At 34.7% G+C, this 18,081-nt stretch overlaps 1 protein-coding gene across 1 annotated transcript in view; it reads right to left on the bottom strand.

Moving 5' to 3' along the window:
- The window catches only part of LOC141619454 (uncharacterized), a 9,751-nt gene extending 7 nt beyond the window's left edge, over positions 1 to 9,744 (bottom strand). Inside the window, exons 1-4 of the mRNA XM_074436475.1 lie at positions 8,752 to 9,744; positions 7,867 to 8,565; positions 7,625 to 7,771; positions 1 to 155 (exon numbers count right to left, since the gene is read on the bottom strand). The exon at positions 1 to 155 is cut by the window's left edge and continues 7 nt beyond it. Coding sequence (XP_074292576.1) covers positions 1 to 155; positions 7,625 to 7,771; positions 7,867 to 8,565; positions 8,752 to 9,744 — 1,994 coding nt within the window. The remainder of the gene's footprint in view (positions 156 to 7,624; positions 7,772 to 7,866; positions 8,566 to 8,751) is intronic.
- Positions 9,745 to 18,081: the final 8,337 nt, after the last annotated feature.

Here is an 18,081-nt window from a genome sequence, read left to right as displayed (position 1 = left end):
AGCATTAGAAGGTTTTTTTCTTGAGTATCAATATCAAGCCTAACAGGTGTCTCCACAAGCCCAACAATTTTCCGAAGTGCAGGCCCCCAGAACTTAAGGTTTAAACCATACATCCGAATCCAAATTGGGACACAGTCAACATCCTCCTTAACCAACTTCACATCAGGTTTCCATTATTTCACAATAATAGGTTTATTGTCAAAGAACAATGGACCCGCCTGTAACATCAGTCTTCTTTTCCTTCATTTTGAATCTAACCAGAAAGACACCATTAGGTTTAAAAACAATCTTATCTATTGTTTGCGCATGCAATACCCTACAAAAATAAACTTTTTTTCTAGAAAGACAGCTTCACGTGCCACAAACACTTTGTTCTCACTACTATTGTAGAAGTAATATCCACAAGTTTCCTTATGGTAGCCTAAAAAATACATTTTTCAGAACGAGGTGCAAGCTTATCGTCAGACTTGCTCTTGACATAAGCATCACAACCCCATACTTTCATGTATCGCAGATTCGGGACTTTACCTTTCCATATCTCATATGGAGTTTTGTCAGTTGCTTTAGTGGGACTTTTATTAAGTGAGCGTACAACAGATAAAATGGCAAAACCCCAAAATGACTTAGGTAACTCAGTTTGACTCATCATCGATCGGACCATATCTAATAAAGTTCGATTCCTCCTTTCAGCCACACCATTTAATTATGGTGTGCCAGGAGGAGTTAACTGGGATACAATACCACAGTTTGTAAGGTGATCTCTAAAGTCATTATTTAAATATTCCCCACCACGATGTGATCGTAATGATTTAATCATCTTATTTAATTAGTTTTCTACTTCATTCTGAAACTCTTTGAACTTATCAAAAGCTTCACTTTTATACCTTATTAAGTAGATATACCCATATCTACTCATGTCATCGATAAAAGTAATGAAATAGTTATAATTACCTCTAGCAGTGAGTGTCATTGGACCACACACATCGATGTGTATTAAACCCAACAACTCACTAGCTCGAGATCCTTTTCCTAGAAAAGGTGAACGAGTCATCTTGCCAAGAAGACAAGATTCGCATGTACGAAACGATTCGAAGTCAAAAGGTTTAATAACACCAGTCGACAATAGTCTTTTAATGCGCTTCTCGTTAATGTGTCCTAATCGACAATGCCATAAATAAGATAGATCGGTATCACCAGTTTTGAGTCTTTTATTATCTAAATGATAAACATCGTTGCAAGTGTCTAAAATATAAATACCATTGATTGAAATAGCTTGGCTATATACAATCCCATTAAGGGAAAAAGTACAACACTTGTCTTTAATTACAAAGGAAAAACCTTATGTGTCTAACACAGATACTGATGTTATATTTCTAGACAACGTTGGTACAAAATAACAATTATTAAGATACAACTGCAACCCCGAAGCTAAACTAAGTACATAAGTTCCTACTAAGACGACGGCTACCTTAGACCCGTTACCCATTCGGAGATCAACATCGCCCTTGTCTAGCTTTTTTATGCTTTTTAAGCCCTGCAAATGATTGCACAAGTGGAACCACAACCAGTATCTAATACCTAAGTTGTATTTGAAGCATAATTTATGTCTATCATAAAAGATTCGGTTGAGAAATTACATGTTGGCTTCACAATGCCAGCTTTAATGTCATCCAGGTATTTCATACAATTACGCCTCCAATGTCTCTTGTTATTACAGTAATTACAAGTATCTTTAAGAGGATTACCCTTTATAGGTTTAGGCTTGGTAGAGCAATTCGCAATTGCTTTACCTTTGCCCTCCACCTGAACGGGCTTCTTACCTGCGTTCCTCTTAAACAGTTTTTTCCCCTTCACGTTTATCGCAAGCACATCTTTCCTTGTACTCCCACTCAATCCCATGTCCTTCTCTGCTTACATAAGCAGAGAATGGAGCTCATGTAAACTCTTTATCATGTTCGTCATATTATAATTTACCCTAAATTGGGTAATTCCTTTGACGTGCGAGAGAGAGTGGAGCACTCGGTCCACCACAAGTTCGTCGGGGATCTTGCATCCTAACCCCTCTAAAGTTTCCACGTACTCAATCATTTTAAGTACGTGTGAACTTACAGGTTGACCATCTTTGAGGTTAGCCTCAAAGAAACGAAATGCGGTGTCCTATTGAATTATTCTCGGGGCTTGATAAAACATAGTTGAAAGCCTCGAGAATACTTCATATGCATCACGAAACTTGACACATTGTCTTTGTAAAGCAGGATCCATTGAAAAAAATCAAAATATTTTTAATTGCAGCGGATTCCTTTTGATAATTTGAAAAAACCTCCCTTACATCGGCAGTGGCCCTAGTACTAGGCAAAGGGGGAGAGGGATCGACAAGGTAGCGTAATTTGCCATCACCTGCGGCAGCTAATCGAAGTTGTTCCTCCCAATCTTTAAAATTACTACCGTCGGCTTTTAAAACATATTTGTCCATGAATGAACGTAGCCATGAATCTCTAGCTATAGTGACGGTTTGACTATTAGAAGCCATCGTGATTACTACAAAGGAAATAAAGGAAAGATTAACATTTATCGTTTTAAATATTTTAACTTGTGAAAGCTTTTTTAACAAGTTCCCATTTATATAATGATCTCCCACTGAATTATATAAATGATTCCAAGATCCAATTTTATATAAACACGGGCACGGTGGACCGATTCAACCTATAATTATAAAAATTTGGTGAGTCAACATTTTGACTGATTCTACTACTAGAACTCTTGGTTGACGGATTTTCTTAAAATCTATCTTTTAGCCGCATAATAAATATGGGCACGGTGGACCGATTCAACCCATAGTCATTCCGTTGAGTCCAACCAATTTTCACGTATAATAACCTTTATTACCCTACTTACCCAACGTAAAAAGAGTGTACCTCGGTGATCTGAACCTACCTCTAATGAAGAAGGGATTCATAGGTGCTATTATTTGATAAGGCTTAATCTCAATTTTAAACAAATGTGAGAGATCTTATCAATTTAATTGTCTATCACTTTTAAGTGAACAAAATTGGTGAATGCTAGACGATTAAATCGATAACAACAAATATTAAAACATGTAGTGACGATTTGGCATGAATGCATAAAGAAACAAACAAGTCCTAATATGGCCACCTAGTTAATCTAATTAACTAAAATTATTACATATCGGAAACCAACACCTTTGTCCCTTGAGTCTTCATAAATTGGCCTCCTTCTTTAGGATTTCGGAACGCCTTTCCGAAAACACCGTCTTCCTGAAAACTCCGTCTTTAGATGCCAATTTGTAATATCCTATTACAAATTAGGCGATACGAAATCGCAATTAATTACAAAACAAATCGATATTCCCTTACATTACGGGATATACCAATTTCTACCTATGGCCATATTAGGAAAATTACATAATATAATGCTAAAAACTATTCATCTAAATGAATAATAAAATGCATTATGAAAAAATGACATGCCAAATCGTCTAACTTATCAACAACGATCAATTGAGCTTGTTTTGACGAAATTTTTACCAATAAAAAATCATAATCAATTCTTAAAACAATTTTAAGATATGCTAATGATATTAATCTGGTATAATATCAAAATAATTATTCTCACTAATTATCTTGAATTTATATGGAATTAAAACGCAAATTATGACTAAAAGACATAATAATTCACAATTATTATGGAAAAATTCTATTTAATTATAAAATTTATGGAAAAATAAATTTCAAAGCCATGAACATTCTGGTCTTACACCAAAAAAGACATGCAAGTGAAAATTTTTTCGTTTTAAAATTTATTTAAAACGATTTTATAATTTAATCGATAAAATGACAAATTTTACGATTTAATTCTAAATCAAACCATAAAAATTGAAATAACTTAAAATTAATATTTTTTACATTTTGGAACAATTTCTAGGAGCTAAAAATTCAAAAATTTTGAGCCCAAAAATTAAAACAATATTTATTTGCAAAATAACCATTATTTACCAATTTTTATCAAATAAAAATCAATAAACTATCTAAATTAATCACATTAACTTAAAGTATCTACTTATCTCATAAATAGAACATACATGTGGTTATTTCTAAATAAATATGCATAAAATTAACACCGCAACCCAATTTAATTAACTCTTAACTAATTTTAATGCATTTTTACTCTATTTTATGCCATTTTAAGTTATAAAAAGTGGAAAAATATAACAAAAATCAAATTTTCGTCCCATATCAATCTAAGACCAGATTATATACATGCAAGACCATATTATGTGATAAAACTAATTTTAGTAACTTAATATCAATTTTATTAATTTATCTCATAAATTACTAAAATCGTCTTAAGACAACATGCTTGTATGTAACAATGCTCTGATACCACTTGTTAGTTATTTAGACCAAATTAATACTCATCTTATGATATCAAAATTATAAATTAATTTTAGGTGGTCTAAATCTACATGCATGCAAAGTAAAATATAAAAGAGATGGTATTAAACCATCTTAAGACAAAAATTCTTACATTGTTATAAGGCAAAATGGGCACAACTCAAGGACTCCTTCCTTGACGTTATTCTTGTGCTACTGCAATAAGGATGATCCTCTAACATCTTAATTACCAAATTAGGTAATCTCCTAAGGTGGCACCCAAGATAAACCCAAAATACTACTAAAATACTAATTAGGTAAATGTAGTTGTAACCTTGTGTATTTGTATATTTGATGTACTAATTAATATTATTACCTTGATAATATTATTAGTTTACTTTTATATGTGTTTATTGTAAAAGGATGAACAAAATAAGAAGAAAATTATGGTCTATTGATGGTGTATATGAACCATCTACAACAAGCACACAAAGACCAATTTTTCTTCAAATTTCCAACCTTAGAAATGATGGAAGGACTTAGGTATATATAGGCATGCAAATGTATACAATTCACATACAAATGCTAGTGGGAAATGCCTACCTTTTCCGCTCACAATGAGTGTATTAGTAGTGTATAAAAATTTGTCCAAATGGTCCCCTCCTGGTCCATTTCGATTTTCGACATTTGTCCACAAATGCTTATAAGTCTTATATTTAATTATCTGACATAATTAAATATTAATTTGATTATTTAACACTTAAATAATATAAGTTAACTACCAATGACTACTTAACCATTAAGTAATCATAAGAACATTTTATCAACATACAATGTGTCAATATTATCCCAATTAGCTAATTTTACAACCTCTTGTAAAATATAAATAGCTAATTAATTCCACCTCAAAACATATACACATATCGCATAAAATTAATTAATTAACAATTAATTAATAAATTATTAATTATTAATTTATTACTTAAATATCACATAATTAAATAATAAATCTTCTTTGCCCGAGTTCGTAACCCGTCATCAAATAATACTTTTACGCGACTAATAAAAAGTCAAATAATACAAGGAATTAATTATCCCGTATCTCATACAAACAATTAATTCATTCTATTTGGGCGTCATCCTATTGGTGTGACCTAAAGGGATCAGCTGATCACCGCCGTCACACGACAGTAATGTCAAACTCTAGTCAGCCAATCATTACCGATTAACGATGACCAGCTGACAAATAAAAAGATAAATCCCTGATATTCCTTTTACGAGATTTAATATGTAAACGCACTTATTGTGGAGGACACTACTCCAACACATCCGTGTTCATTGGCATCCACGAGAGTCATTCTAGACATAGAATGCTAAGGGTGATGAGTTCTTGGTGTCTATGTCACTACTTCGTGTCTTGACATGACGCGAAATATTCGAACAGTTTCCAATTTTCCACAATAAATTTGTAGCGACTCCACAAATGCAAACGCTTGTTTTCCCAAGCGCCCCCGTGGGCCCCCCGTGTCCACACTATGAACACATTGTTGAGTCATCTAGTGTAAGTGGTAGAGTCATTGGGATAATAGACTTGTTGCATTATTTCATTTGTATGTTTTTATTCTATTTGATGTATTAATAAAAATAATGTAAGATTGCCATTCTATTTGAGAGTCATTATATTTAAATCATTTGTTTGGTTCATTTTTTATGTAAAAAAAAAAAAAAAATTTTTAAAATTTCTATTTGCGTCGTTTTTTCAAAAAAAAAAAAAACGCCTCAAATAGCCTATTTATTTGCGGCGTTTTTTTTTTAAAACGCCGCAAATAGCCATTTATTTGTGGCGTTATGTTAACGCCGCAAATAATTTTGCTTTTTGCGGCCCCCCATTTGCTGCTACATCAAAAACGCCGCAAAAGGGCCTTTTTTTGGAGCCGCAAATAAATATTTTTCTACTTATAGGAGTTTATACGGGGTCTTTTTAAGAATAGGTCTAATCATAGCTCTATTGTGCACGTAGCATACAATGCTAATGGCTTTAGCCCAAAAGTTTCTTGGAAAGCCACTGCATAAAAGCATAGTGCGAGCCATATCCTCTAGTGTTCTATTCATACGTTCTACAACACCATTTTGTTGTGGGGTTCGTGGTGCAGAAAAGTTATGTCCTACACCATTCTCCCTACAATATTCTATAAATGCTTGATTATCAAATTCTGTGTCGTGATCAGTACGAATTAGAAACTAGCTTATTATCATACTTGTTTTGGGCGAGCTTCATTAATACTACAAACTTATCGAAAGTTTCATCTTTAGTAAATAAAAAGATAGGCCAAACATACCTCGAGTACACGTAACTGGATCCACCACGGCTTTTAACATACATTGGTCCACACAAATCCATGTGTACCAGTTCTAGTGGACGTTCTGTACTAATGACTCTTTTTAGTTTAAAAGAAGATCTTACTTGTTTGCATCGGCCACAGGAGTCACACATCTTCTCTTGATTGAATTTAATTGAGGGTAAACCCTCAACTAAATCCCACAATTTAAGTTTATGTAAAATTGTTGGACTAATGTGTGCAAACCTCTTGTGCCACAAACATGAATCATCTAGAGTAACTTTCATACACGTAAAGGAATCTATAGTGACTGTATTCAAATAAATCATATACACATTCCTCTTATGTTGACCCACAAGAATGACATTACTAGTACCTTCAATTATGATACGACAGATATTTGAGTGAAAAACAACTTTGTTTGCTTTGTCACATAATTGAAAGATACTTAGCAAGTTATGTTTAAGACCACTTACTAGATAAACATTATTAATTGTGTGTGATGGATAGGGGTGAACAAAAAGTGGTCCGGACCGGTAAACCGGACCGACCCGGACCGGCCGGTCCGGTCCGGTCCAGACCGGATACATACCGGTCCGGTCTCCGGGTCCCAAAAAATATGGTGACCAGTCTCCGGTCCGGTCCGGTCCGGTCCACATAAAAAAATAAAACTAAATTGCCTTATAAATTAGTACCGGTCCGGTCCAAACCCGGAAAAAACCGGACCTAAAGGGTTCCGGTCCGGTCCGGTCCGGGTCCCCTTTTAACCGGTCCGGTCCGCGGTCTTGGGATATGTGGTTATCCGGTCCGCGGGTTCATCCGGTCCGGTCCGGTCCGGTCCGGTTTTGGACCGGTGAGCACCCCTAGTGATGGAGATATACCAATTTTACCTACTGCAACGATCTTGCCCTTCTTGTTATCTCCAAAGGTAACTTTATCACCATCAAAGGGCTTTAGTGAAAGAAAAAAAATTTTGTTGCCAGTCATGTGTCTCGAACATCCACTATCGAGATACCATTGATTATTTTCTTTCACTATGATCTGCAAAAGAATCAAATACAGCTTTTAGGTACCCAAGCTAGGTTGGGTCCTTTAATGTTAGTAACTTTGAATATTTGATCCTTCCTAACCCATACTTGTCTTATAATTTTTCTGGTCGTGACATAGGGTTGTCTAGGTCTTCTATGGTCATGAGACACTCTAGGTTTTGGTGACTGGTTTTGATTCACAATTGGTTTAACAGATCTTGAAGGTTTTGTTGTGTAATCAAAAGCCATGTCATAAGACCATCTGAACTCATTATTTCTAATTTCCTTATGTTCAGGTTTTGGTTCAGATTCATCGACACTAGATACGTCACACTCTCTAACGAAATTATCTTGATTTATATTATCGTTAGCATATTTGACACAATTATCTTGAACATGTCTTGTATGACCACAATAATTGCAAATCAGGTATTCTGGAAGATTGACATATTTTCTCCTTCTGAAATCACAATCAGACGGATTGGATTTGCATTTATCATGGTCTCTACGACTATAACACTCATGTCCTAGACCCATCTTCATGTTATTGTCAGACTGTTCTGTGAGGAAGTTTAAGACCTTTGTGCTTCCTTCCCACTTATCATGAACTTTTCGTGCATGTAGAAGCAATTCTTTAAAGGACTGAATTTCTTTTTCACATTTCGAATGATCTACATTCGAGTCCTTGGAAGAATTATTCTTTTCTAAATTTTCACAAAAATCATTAAAACGTTTATTCAAGATAAATTTTTCTTCAACATGTTGCTTCTTAGCTTTTATCATGTTAGCCTCCACATCTTTCAATTGCTGAGAAAGAAAAGAAATTTCTTTTTTGTGATCAGTAATCACAACCTCTTTAGGTTTAGCCTCAGTTTTTAAAAGCTCGTTGACTTTCTTCAATTCTAATGTTATGGCCTCATTAGCTATAACTTTGGCTTGAAGATGCTTAATGTTGAGTTTCAACTCTGAGGTTATAGCTTCATTTGCTATAACTTTAGACTCTAGAGTGGCCTTCTCAACATTTGTCGTATCTGAAGTTGTAGCTGGAGTAGCTGTAACTTTAGATTTGAGTTTTTTGGCTTTAGCTTTCAAAAGTTGATTTTCCTCAGCAATATCTAAGATTTGTTCCTTAAGATCTTTTAACTCTAAGCTTTGTTCATGACAATGATCGAGGGATTCTTCAAAATACTTAACTAAAGAACTCTTAGAGAGTTTCTTAACTTGCTTTTTAAGTTCAAGATAACTAACATCTTCTTCATCATCTGAATCTGAATCTCCAACAAGGCACATCTCAGTATTGAAGCTTTCACTTTCATTGTCACTGTCAGAAATTAGGTCAAGACTAACATTGCTCAGACATAGATTAGCAACTTCTTCTTCTGACTCGTCGTCCTCTATGTCGAGATCTCCCCAGCAGTACGCCATCATGACGTGTTTGAGTTCCTTCTTGGTTTTGTCTCTTTGATTTTTGTCTTTAATTTTCTTCCAGGTGGGGCAATCTTTAATCATATGATCAGTATCCCCACACTTGAAGCAACCACGATTAGAAAAAGATCCTTTTGACTCAAATGTTTTCTTGGAGGTTTTATTAGTGTTATTGTTAGGCGTTTTTCCTTGTTTGCGATTAAAAAATTTGTTTTTAAAATTCTTAGCGAATAACACTGTTTCAACCTCTGGATCGGAATCTTGTTTTTCACTAGTTTCAGCTTGTAAGGCCATTTTCTTACTGCTACTAGCTTCTGCGTTATCCTCATCAAGAGTAATTTCATGAGCCATAAGAGCTCCAATTAGCTCTTGATTGGATAGTTCAGATAGATCCCTACATTCCTCCATTATTGTTACCTTAGGACGCCATCTTTTGGACAAGCTTCTAAGGATTTTTCTAGCAATTTCCTCGGAGTCAAAAGTTTTTCCTAGATTTTTCAACTCATTGATGATACTGGAGAAGCGAGTGGACATGCTGTCAAGCGTTTCATTTTGCTCCATGGAGAACAGTTCGTATTTTCGCATTAGTAATACGTTGTTTTTTTTACAACAGTGGTCTCTTCATAGGCTAACTCCAGACCATCCCATATTTCCTTGGCAGATGAACAAGATGAGAATCGATCAAACTCGGTAGAAGTCATCCCGTTTTGAAAAAGACTGATGGCTTTTGAGCTTTTCCTAGCTTTCTTATAATCTGCCTCAACATAGACCTCTTCCTTCTTTTCTGTGGAAGTGCCAGTAGAAGACGCAAGCATGATCTTATTCGGTCCATTCTTAATAATGAGCCAGCACTCCCAATCGTGACCCTTGATGTAATGGGTCATCATGTTTTTCCATAAACCATAGTTCTTCCCATTGAATACTCCACTTTAGGAATTTGGAATCTATTAAAACAAAAGTAAATGCAGTGGAAAATAAACAAATAAAAAGATAAAAGGATCAGACTCTTTGCTGTGAGGCAATCAAGAGCACGAGGCTCTGATGCCAATTGTAGAGTCTATTGATCGAATACGAAAGAGAGGGGGAGGTGAATTGAGTATTGAAATCTATGCCCACTTTTTCGATTTATTTAATAAGTAGCTAATTATTTGATTTTATTAATTAAAATCAACTAATTAATTAATTAATGCTAAATGTAAATAACGGAAAATAAAATGAAGAGAGACACAAGGAATTTTGAAGTGGTTCAGTTTCACAAGTCGAAACCTACGTCCACTATTCTCGATTAATAATTTTAGTACCTCTCTACGGATTACAATATTATCAACCCACTTGTATAATCAACTATGATTATAACTCAGATTGAGTATCGCTAAATACTCTATACTAACTTACGTTAATAAGAAAGTACAATATAACTAACTGAAATTCACGTAAATGAATAAGTAAGATTATGTGATGTACTATGGTCTAATAACGTATCTCACTTGGAGAGATTGACAATATGATGCACGACTTTTTTTCTCGAAATAAGCAAACGGAAATTGTTTTTTTTAAAATAATTTTTTGCTTAAAAGTATGCTTAAAACTGAAATTGTAAAAAGTCTAATTATGATTTGGATGTGAAGAGTATTTATAAGAAAAGTCTAGAAGGTGTAAAACCCTAAACCCTAGCCACTGAAATAAGGAGGCAAGATTTTAGATTTAAAAACCTTAGCTTAATTTCCAAGAAATGTATTTATCTTCTTAATAGTTTATTGTTGAAAATATCTTTTAGAAACCCTAGGTTTGTTGCATGGAAAAGAAACGACTCTTAGGAGGCCGTCCAACATACCACACGAAACCCTAGGTAGATTTAGGTCAACAACAAAACGAGATAGAATGTATTAGAAACCCTAGGTAGCATGACAACTCATAAGTTGTATTATTAACCAATAGGAATATTCATAAATACATTAATCAATTTAAACTCTTGATAATAAAAGTAAAATACTCTTTTAACTTTTGAAAATATTTGAAAGATTTATTTCCAAAGACATGCATCATTTGTGTCATTCAAAGTTATAGGTGAAATAGCTATAACATTGAACTTGATTAGTAAAGTTATAAGTGAAATAGTTATAACTTTACTACTAAAAAAACACTCTAAATGGAATTGTTACCAGATGACGACCTATACTATCTAATCTTTACAAAGATCTTCAGTATACGAATTATCTCTTCATCTTGATCACAAAACTCTTCATCTTGAATCTTGTGTTACTTGATGTATATCTAGCTTGAATTGTTCTTCAATGTTGTATCTCCTTGAGCTATAACTTTGATCTCACAACTTGTAATTGGTATTAGCTATAATAAGACTTAAGCACACAATTACATGCATATGACATATGACATTTATATAACAAATAAATCATCACTTGTCACATTTGTCATTATCAAAACTATACTATAGGTCCAACACACATGACCAGTTTTACCAGAATAGTTGCAAATGATATACTCGGAAAGGCCAGCATACTTTTTTCTTCGAAAATCAGTTTTGCTTGGGTCCTGGTTTCGAGTGCAACAGTGCGTGTTACTGTTGCATTTGAAACTAAGTCCAGCATTTTTTGCACAGTTTTCGTATTCTTGTTATTGTTTTAGAAGAACTCCAAAACATTATGACTTCCTTCCCATTTTAAGTAAAACATATTAGCCTCATCTAGCTCTTTGGTTAATGTTTCAATTTTAGCAAGCTGATTAAGATTTAGTTGACCTACTTTGTCGAAAGCGTGTTTAGCATGTCTTACTTCATCACTGAGCAATAAGCTAATCTGCTGAAGTTGCTTGTTATCTCTTTTACTCAAGGTGAGGTCAGCTAGCAGAGAGTCACGTTCCTTAGTTAATGAAGACACATGTTTTGTGAGAGTCTAAATTTCCTTTTTAGACTCATATGCAACAGTTGCATCATCTGTTGCATGGATTTGTTCAGCCTTTTTCAGAGTTTCAATTTAAACAAGAAGGTCATCGTTTTATTTTTGAACTCGATCTAAAGCACTTTTAACAAGACTTGACTCATCGTTCAACATTTCAACAATTTTGACAAGATCAACTTTTTGACTTGCACATGTTGCTAGATCAATCAAGAGTTGGTCACGTTCTTTGGTTAGTGAGGACACAATTTTAACGAGGGACTCATCTCCTGTGTTAGACACTGATGCAACAATGTAGTGCTCTATTGCATAGGTTTCATCAACCCTTTAAGCTAGAAACATATTCTATTTTCAGAGCTTTTTAATCTCTTTTTCAAGACTCAATGATGAAATAGGTTGATCAAATTTATTTAGACACTCTTTTAAATTGACATTTTCTTCAGCTATATCCTTAATTTCATCTTTCATAGCTTCTAGTTTATTATTTTGGACACAACACTTATCAATAAATTGGTCTAAATGAAGACAAACTTTGTCTTTGGAGAATGATTGAACTTTTTTCTTGAGATTATTTACCACATTTTCAGAATCTCAATCGGAATCAACCGAGTGAGACAAAAGACATTTGACGTATTTTTTTTGATGACTTTGGAACATATTTATTGAGATGAGAAGAAAAGCACAATTTGACATCTAATTCTTCCTCAAGGACATTATCCTCCTCGAAATCAGACATTCCCCAAATAGCCGACATCACTTTTCTTTTGTATTCTCTTTTGGCAAAGTCACGTTTTTCCTTAGATTTGATGTCATTCCACTTTGGGCATTGACCTTTTCTTTGGAAAACATCGTTTGCTAGTATTATTGTTGTACCTTTAAGAGTTTCGACCATTAATCATTCCAACAATATTTTTGGTGAACATTGAAAACTCGTCATCTCCATCCTGCTCCACACTTGAGAGAGCATTGAGAGCGAGCCCTTTCCCTTTAGAGCTTTCACTATAACGCTTCATGAGAGTTAGCTCATGAGCCATGAGTGAGCCCATTAGTTCATTAAGGGTGATGAGTGATAGGTCTTTAGCTTCCTCGATAGCCGTAACCTTCGGTTGCCACTTTTCTGTTAAGCTACGAAGGATTTTACGGACTAAGTCCTCGGATTCAAAGCTTTTACCTAGACTCTTGAGGTCATTGACAATAATAGAAAAAGGAGAAGACAAACTATTAATTGACTCATCTATTGTCATGTTGAACATTTCATATTGTTGCATGAGAAGATCAACAAGATACTTTTTAACTTGTGAAGTTCCCTCATAAGCAAGGCTTAGGGTGTCCCAAACTTCTTTGGTCGTGGTACAACCAGAGATCCGGTTAATATCTTGTTCACCAATGCCATATTGAAGAATGGACATGGCTTTAGAGTTCTTTTCGACCTTTCAATAATCGGCCTCAACATATTTATCCTCGTCTTTAGGGGCACTAGTACCATCGGTATTAGTGACCGTGATGTCGAGGGGACCCTTTTGAATGATCTTCCAACATTCATAGTCCGCACTTCTGACAAAGTGCTCCATGCGGTGATTCCTTACCAATCATAGTTTTCTCCCTTAAAGATGATATGCTTAGTGTGTTTTTAATCGTCCATAACTATAGGATCAAATCTTTTGATTTAACCAATATTAAGAGCACGAGGCTCTAATACCAATTGAAGAGTTACGATTAACACCTAAGAGGGGGAGGGGGTGAATAAGGAATTTTCTCCTTCACTTGGTTAGAGACTAACACAAGTAAGAGCTATTAAGTACAAACTTGAGAAACTTAATGGATTGTAAGTTCACAAGAGGTACAACAGGTCTATGTAACGGTATGAGTGACTGTTGCACAACACTGGCAGCTATATTGATGAATAAAAGTAGAATGATAAGAGAACGTAAAAGTAAATAAGCAAACATAATGATGTTTAAAACATTGGTTCAGCTCCTACTCCGAAGCCTATGTCCAAACATTATTTTATTGCTTGTTTAGAAATTTACTTAAACTTAACTAAACCATTACAATGAAAATAACTCGCCAACCTACTCCGGTTGCAATTGCTTGACGCTACTCTGCTTCAAGACTTTCCCTTTCTCAACGCTACTCCGCTTGAAGACTTAAGTTTTATCTCAACGGTTTACAGATTCAGAATCTCAGTGGTTCACTTAAGAACATGGAGATTACAATTAAGACCTAAACACGAGAATAATGTAACATACTCTTTATGTCACAGTGCAGTGGACTGATACATGGAGACATTTCAACACTTTTAAAAACAATTGAAGACTTTAAGACTTAAAAACGTTTTTGCAGATACGAAAGAAAAACAGAAGTTTTTGACTCTGAAATGCTTTGCAAAGATTACTCAATAAAATGCTCTTGAAAGTTTTGGTTTTGAGTGAGGTAAAGAGCTCCTTATATAGGCAAGGAACACAAACCCTAGGAGTAGAGAAATTATTATAAAAATCTAAGCTTTGGAAATGATAAAAACTTTTCATTATTTAAAAATGATTTTAGAGTAGTGTAACTGATTTACATCTACACAAGACTCAATGAAAAGATTTCAGCAACTCTCAAAAGATTTGATAATAAAGTAAAACACATAGTTCCTTAATTTAAGGAAGACAAAGGTTCCCTTATTTAAGGAAAAATATGTGTACTTTCTTTGAGTCCAAAAGAGCTTAGATATTTTCATATGATAAAGTATGTTCCTCTCACAATTTTGCTTAAAAGATTTCTGAAATGAAAATTGTAAACATTTGTAAACTTGAAATTTTTCATTGAAAAATTATCTCCACCGTTGTATTAGAAGCAACAGTGCATTGCACTGTCACATGGATTTGCAGTCACTTGAAAAATTGAGTATGTTACACTACCTCGTTTACAACATTTGACTTAGGCTAAGAATATTCTTTGTCTTGATCATTCTTGCACCATCATGAGGAGTAATTTTAATCTTCAAATGTTATTAACAATAACTAAGAAACAAACCATTAAATGACAATGAAACTTGGTATCATCAACCAAGTGTGGTCTAACAGAGAATGTAGAAAGGGAAGGGGGGGATCGAGGTCGATGTTGGGTCTAGGTGATCGCCTGTGGTTCTACAAGGCTAGCGGTGGATCTCGATAGGCATTGGTGGCCGCTGTGGCGGTTGTGAAGGTGTAATAGTGCATGGTGTAGTGCACTAATACGTGTGTCCAAGTTGATTTTTTTTTTCCTTTTTTTTCCATTCTAGTAAGTAGTACATTTATTAGTGATTTATTTTAGGAGTACATGTGTTCTCCGCAATGTTTATTTTTAATAATAATTTATTTACATCCCGCGTCACCAACTACAACGTCGTGCTTCACTATGTCGGATTTCGGTCATCACCAATCACTATCCAAGTCACCAACGGTAGTGGTATGAGTGAAAAAATTGTGAGAAAGGATGGTTATTGGGTAAGAAAAGATAGAAAAAAGTTTGAATGGAAGAGCGAGAGAAAAATGAGAGGGGTAAAATTATCATAAATATACTGATGACTCATGTATAAAATGTATACTCTAAAAGTAAATTAATTCTTGCATATTAGAGTACAATCTCAATCTTTGTTTTTAATAAGTAATAAAATATTTTTGTTTATTCTATCTTATTAGATCTCTATTTCCTTTCAAAGCGTCTCATTATAAACGGGGGATATTCGTCTATAGTTGTAGTTGCATGGGTTCGTCTATAGCTGCAATTTAAACGGGTTTGCCTAAATTTCCTTTTTGACTCGGATGCAACAGTTGCATCATCTGTTGCATGGGTTTGTTCAGCCTTTTTTAGAGTTTCAATTTAAACAAGAAGGTCATCGTTTTATTTTTGCACTGGATCTAAAACACTTTTAACAAGACTTGACTCGTCGTTCAACATTTCAACAATTTTGACAAGATCAACTTTTTGACTTGCACATGTTGCTAGATTAATGAAGAGTTGGTCACGTTCTTTGATTAGTGAGGTCACAATTTTAACGAAGGACTCATCTCCTTTGTTAGACACTGATGCAACAGTGCATTGCTCTGTTGTATACGTTTCATCAACCCTTCTAACTAGAAACAGATTCTGTTTTTGGAGCTTTTTAATCTCTTTTTCAAGACTCAATGATGAAATAGGTTGATCAACAACATTAAGACACTCTTTTAAATTGACATTTTCTTCAGCTATGTCCTCAATTTCATCTTTCATAGCTTCTAGATTATTATTTTGGACACAACACTTATCAATAAATTGGTCTAAAACAAGATTGAACTTTTTTCTTGAGATTATTTACCTTATTTTCAGAATCGGAATCAACTGAGTTAGCTATAAGACATTTGACGTATTCTTTTTTTGATGACTTTGGAACATCTTTATTGAGATGAGAAGAAAGACACAATTTGGCATCTAATTCGTCCTCAAGGACATTATCCTCCTCGGAATCAGACATTCCCCAAATAGCCGACATCACTTTGCTTTTGTATTCTCTTTTGGCAAAATCACGTTTTTCCTTAGATTTGATGTCATTCCACTTTGGGCATTGACCTTTTCTTTGGAAAACGTCGTTTTCTAGTATTATTGTTGTACCTTTAAGAGTTTCGACCATTAATCATTCCAACAATGTTTTTAGTGAACATTGAAAACTCGTCATCTCCATCCTCCCCATCACTTGAGAGAGCATTGAGAGCGAGCCCTTTCCCTTTAGAGCTTTCACTAGAACGCTTCATGAGAGTTAGCTCATGAGCCATGAGTGAGGCCATTAGCTCATTAAGGGTGAGGAGTGATAGGTCTTTAGCTTCCTCGATAGCTGTAACCTTCGGTTGCCACTTTTCTGTTAAGTTACGAAGGATTTTACGGACTAAGTCCTCGGATTCAAAGTTTTTACCTTGACTCTCGAGGTCATTGACAATAGTAGAAAAAGGAGAAGACAAACTATTAATTGACTCATCTCTTGTCATGTTGAACATTTCATATTGTTGCATGAGAAGATCAACACGATACTTTTTAACTTGTGACGTTCCCTCATAAGCAAAGCTTAGGGTGTCCCAAACTTCTTTGGCCGTGGGACAACCGGAGATCCGATTAATCTCTTGTTTACCATTGCCATATTGAAGAATGGACATGGCTTTAGAGTTCTTTTCGACCTTTCAATAATCAACCTCAACATATTTATCTCGTCTTTAGGGGCACTAGTACCATCGGTACTAGTGACCGTGATGTCGAGGGGACCCTTTTGAATGATCTTCCAACATTCATAGTCCGCACTTTTGACAAAGTGCTCCATCCGTTGTTTCCACCAGGCATAGTTTTGTCCCTTAAAGATGAGTTGCTTAGTGTGTTGATAATCGTCCATAACTATAGGATCAACTCTTTGGATTTAACAAATATCAAGATCACGAGGCTCTAATACCAATTGAAGAGTTACGATTAACACTTAAGAGGGGGAGAGGGTGAATTAGTAATTTTCTCCTTCACTTGGTTAGAGACTAACACAAGTAAGAGCTATTAAGTACAAACTTGAGAAACTTAATGGATTGTAAGTTCACAAGAGGTACAGCAGGTCTATGTAACGGTATGAGTGACTGTTGCACAACACTGGCAGCTATATTGATGAATAAAAGTAGAATGATAAGAGAACGTAAAAGTAAATAAGCAAACAAGACGATGTTTAAAACATTAGTTCAGCTCTTACTCCGGAGCCTATGTCCAACCATTATTTTATTGCTTGTTTAGAAATTTACTCAAACTTAACTAAACCATTACAATGAAAATAACTCGCCAACCTACTCCGGTTGCAATTGGTTGAAGCTACTCCGCTTCAAGACTATCCCTTGCTCAAAGCTACTCCGCTTCAAGACTTAAGTTTTATCTCAACGGTTTATAGAGTCAGAATCTCAGTGGTTCACTTAAGAACATGGAGATTACAATTAAGACCTAAACACGAGAATCATGG

This window comes from Silene latifolia, chromosome X (genome assembly GCF_048544455.1).
Source record: "Silene latifolia isolate original U9 population chromosome X, ASM4854445v1, whole genome shotgun sequence".
In the NCBI taxonomy this organism is placed as follows: domain Eukaryota; kingdom Viridiplantae; phylum Streptophyta; class Magnoliopsida; order Caryophyllales; family Caryophyllaceae; genus Silene; species Silene latifolia.
Note: the sequence above shows the minus strand (reverse complement) of the source record. Positions and strands in the feature narration are given on the sequence as shown.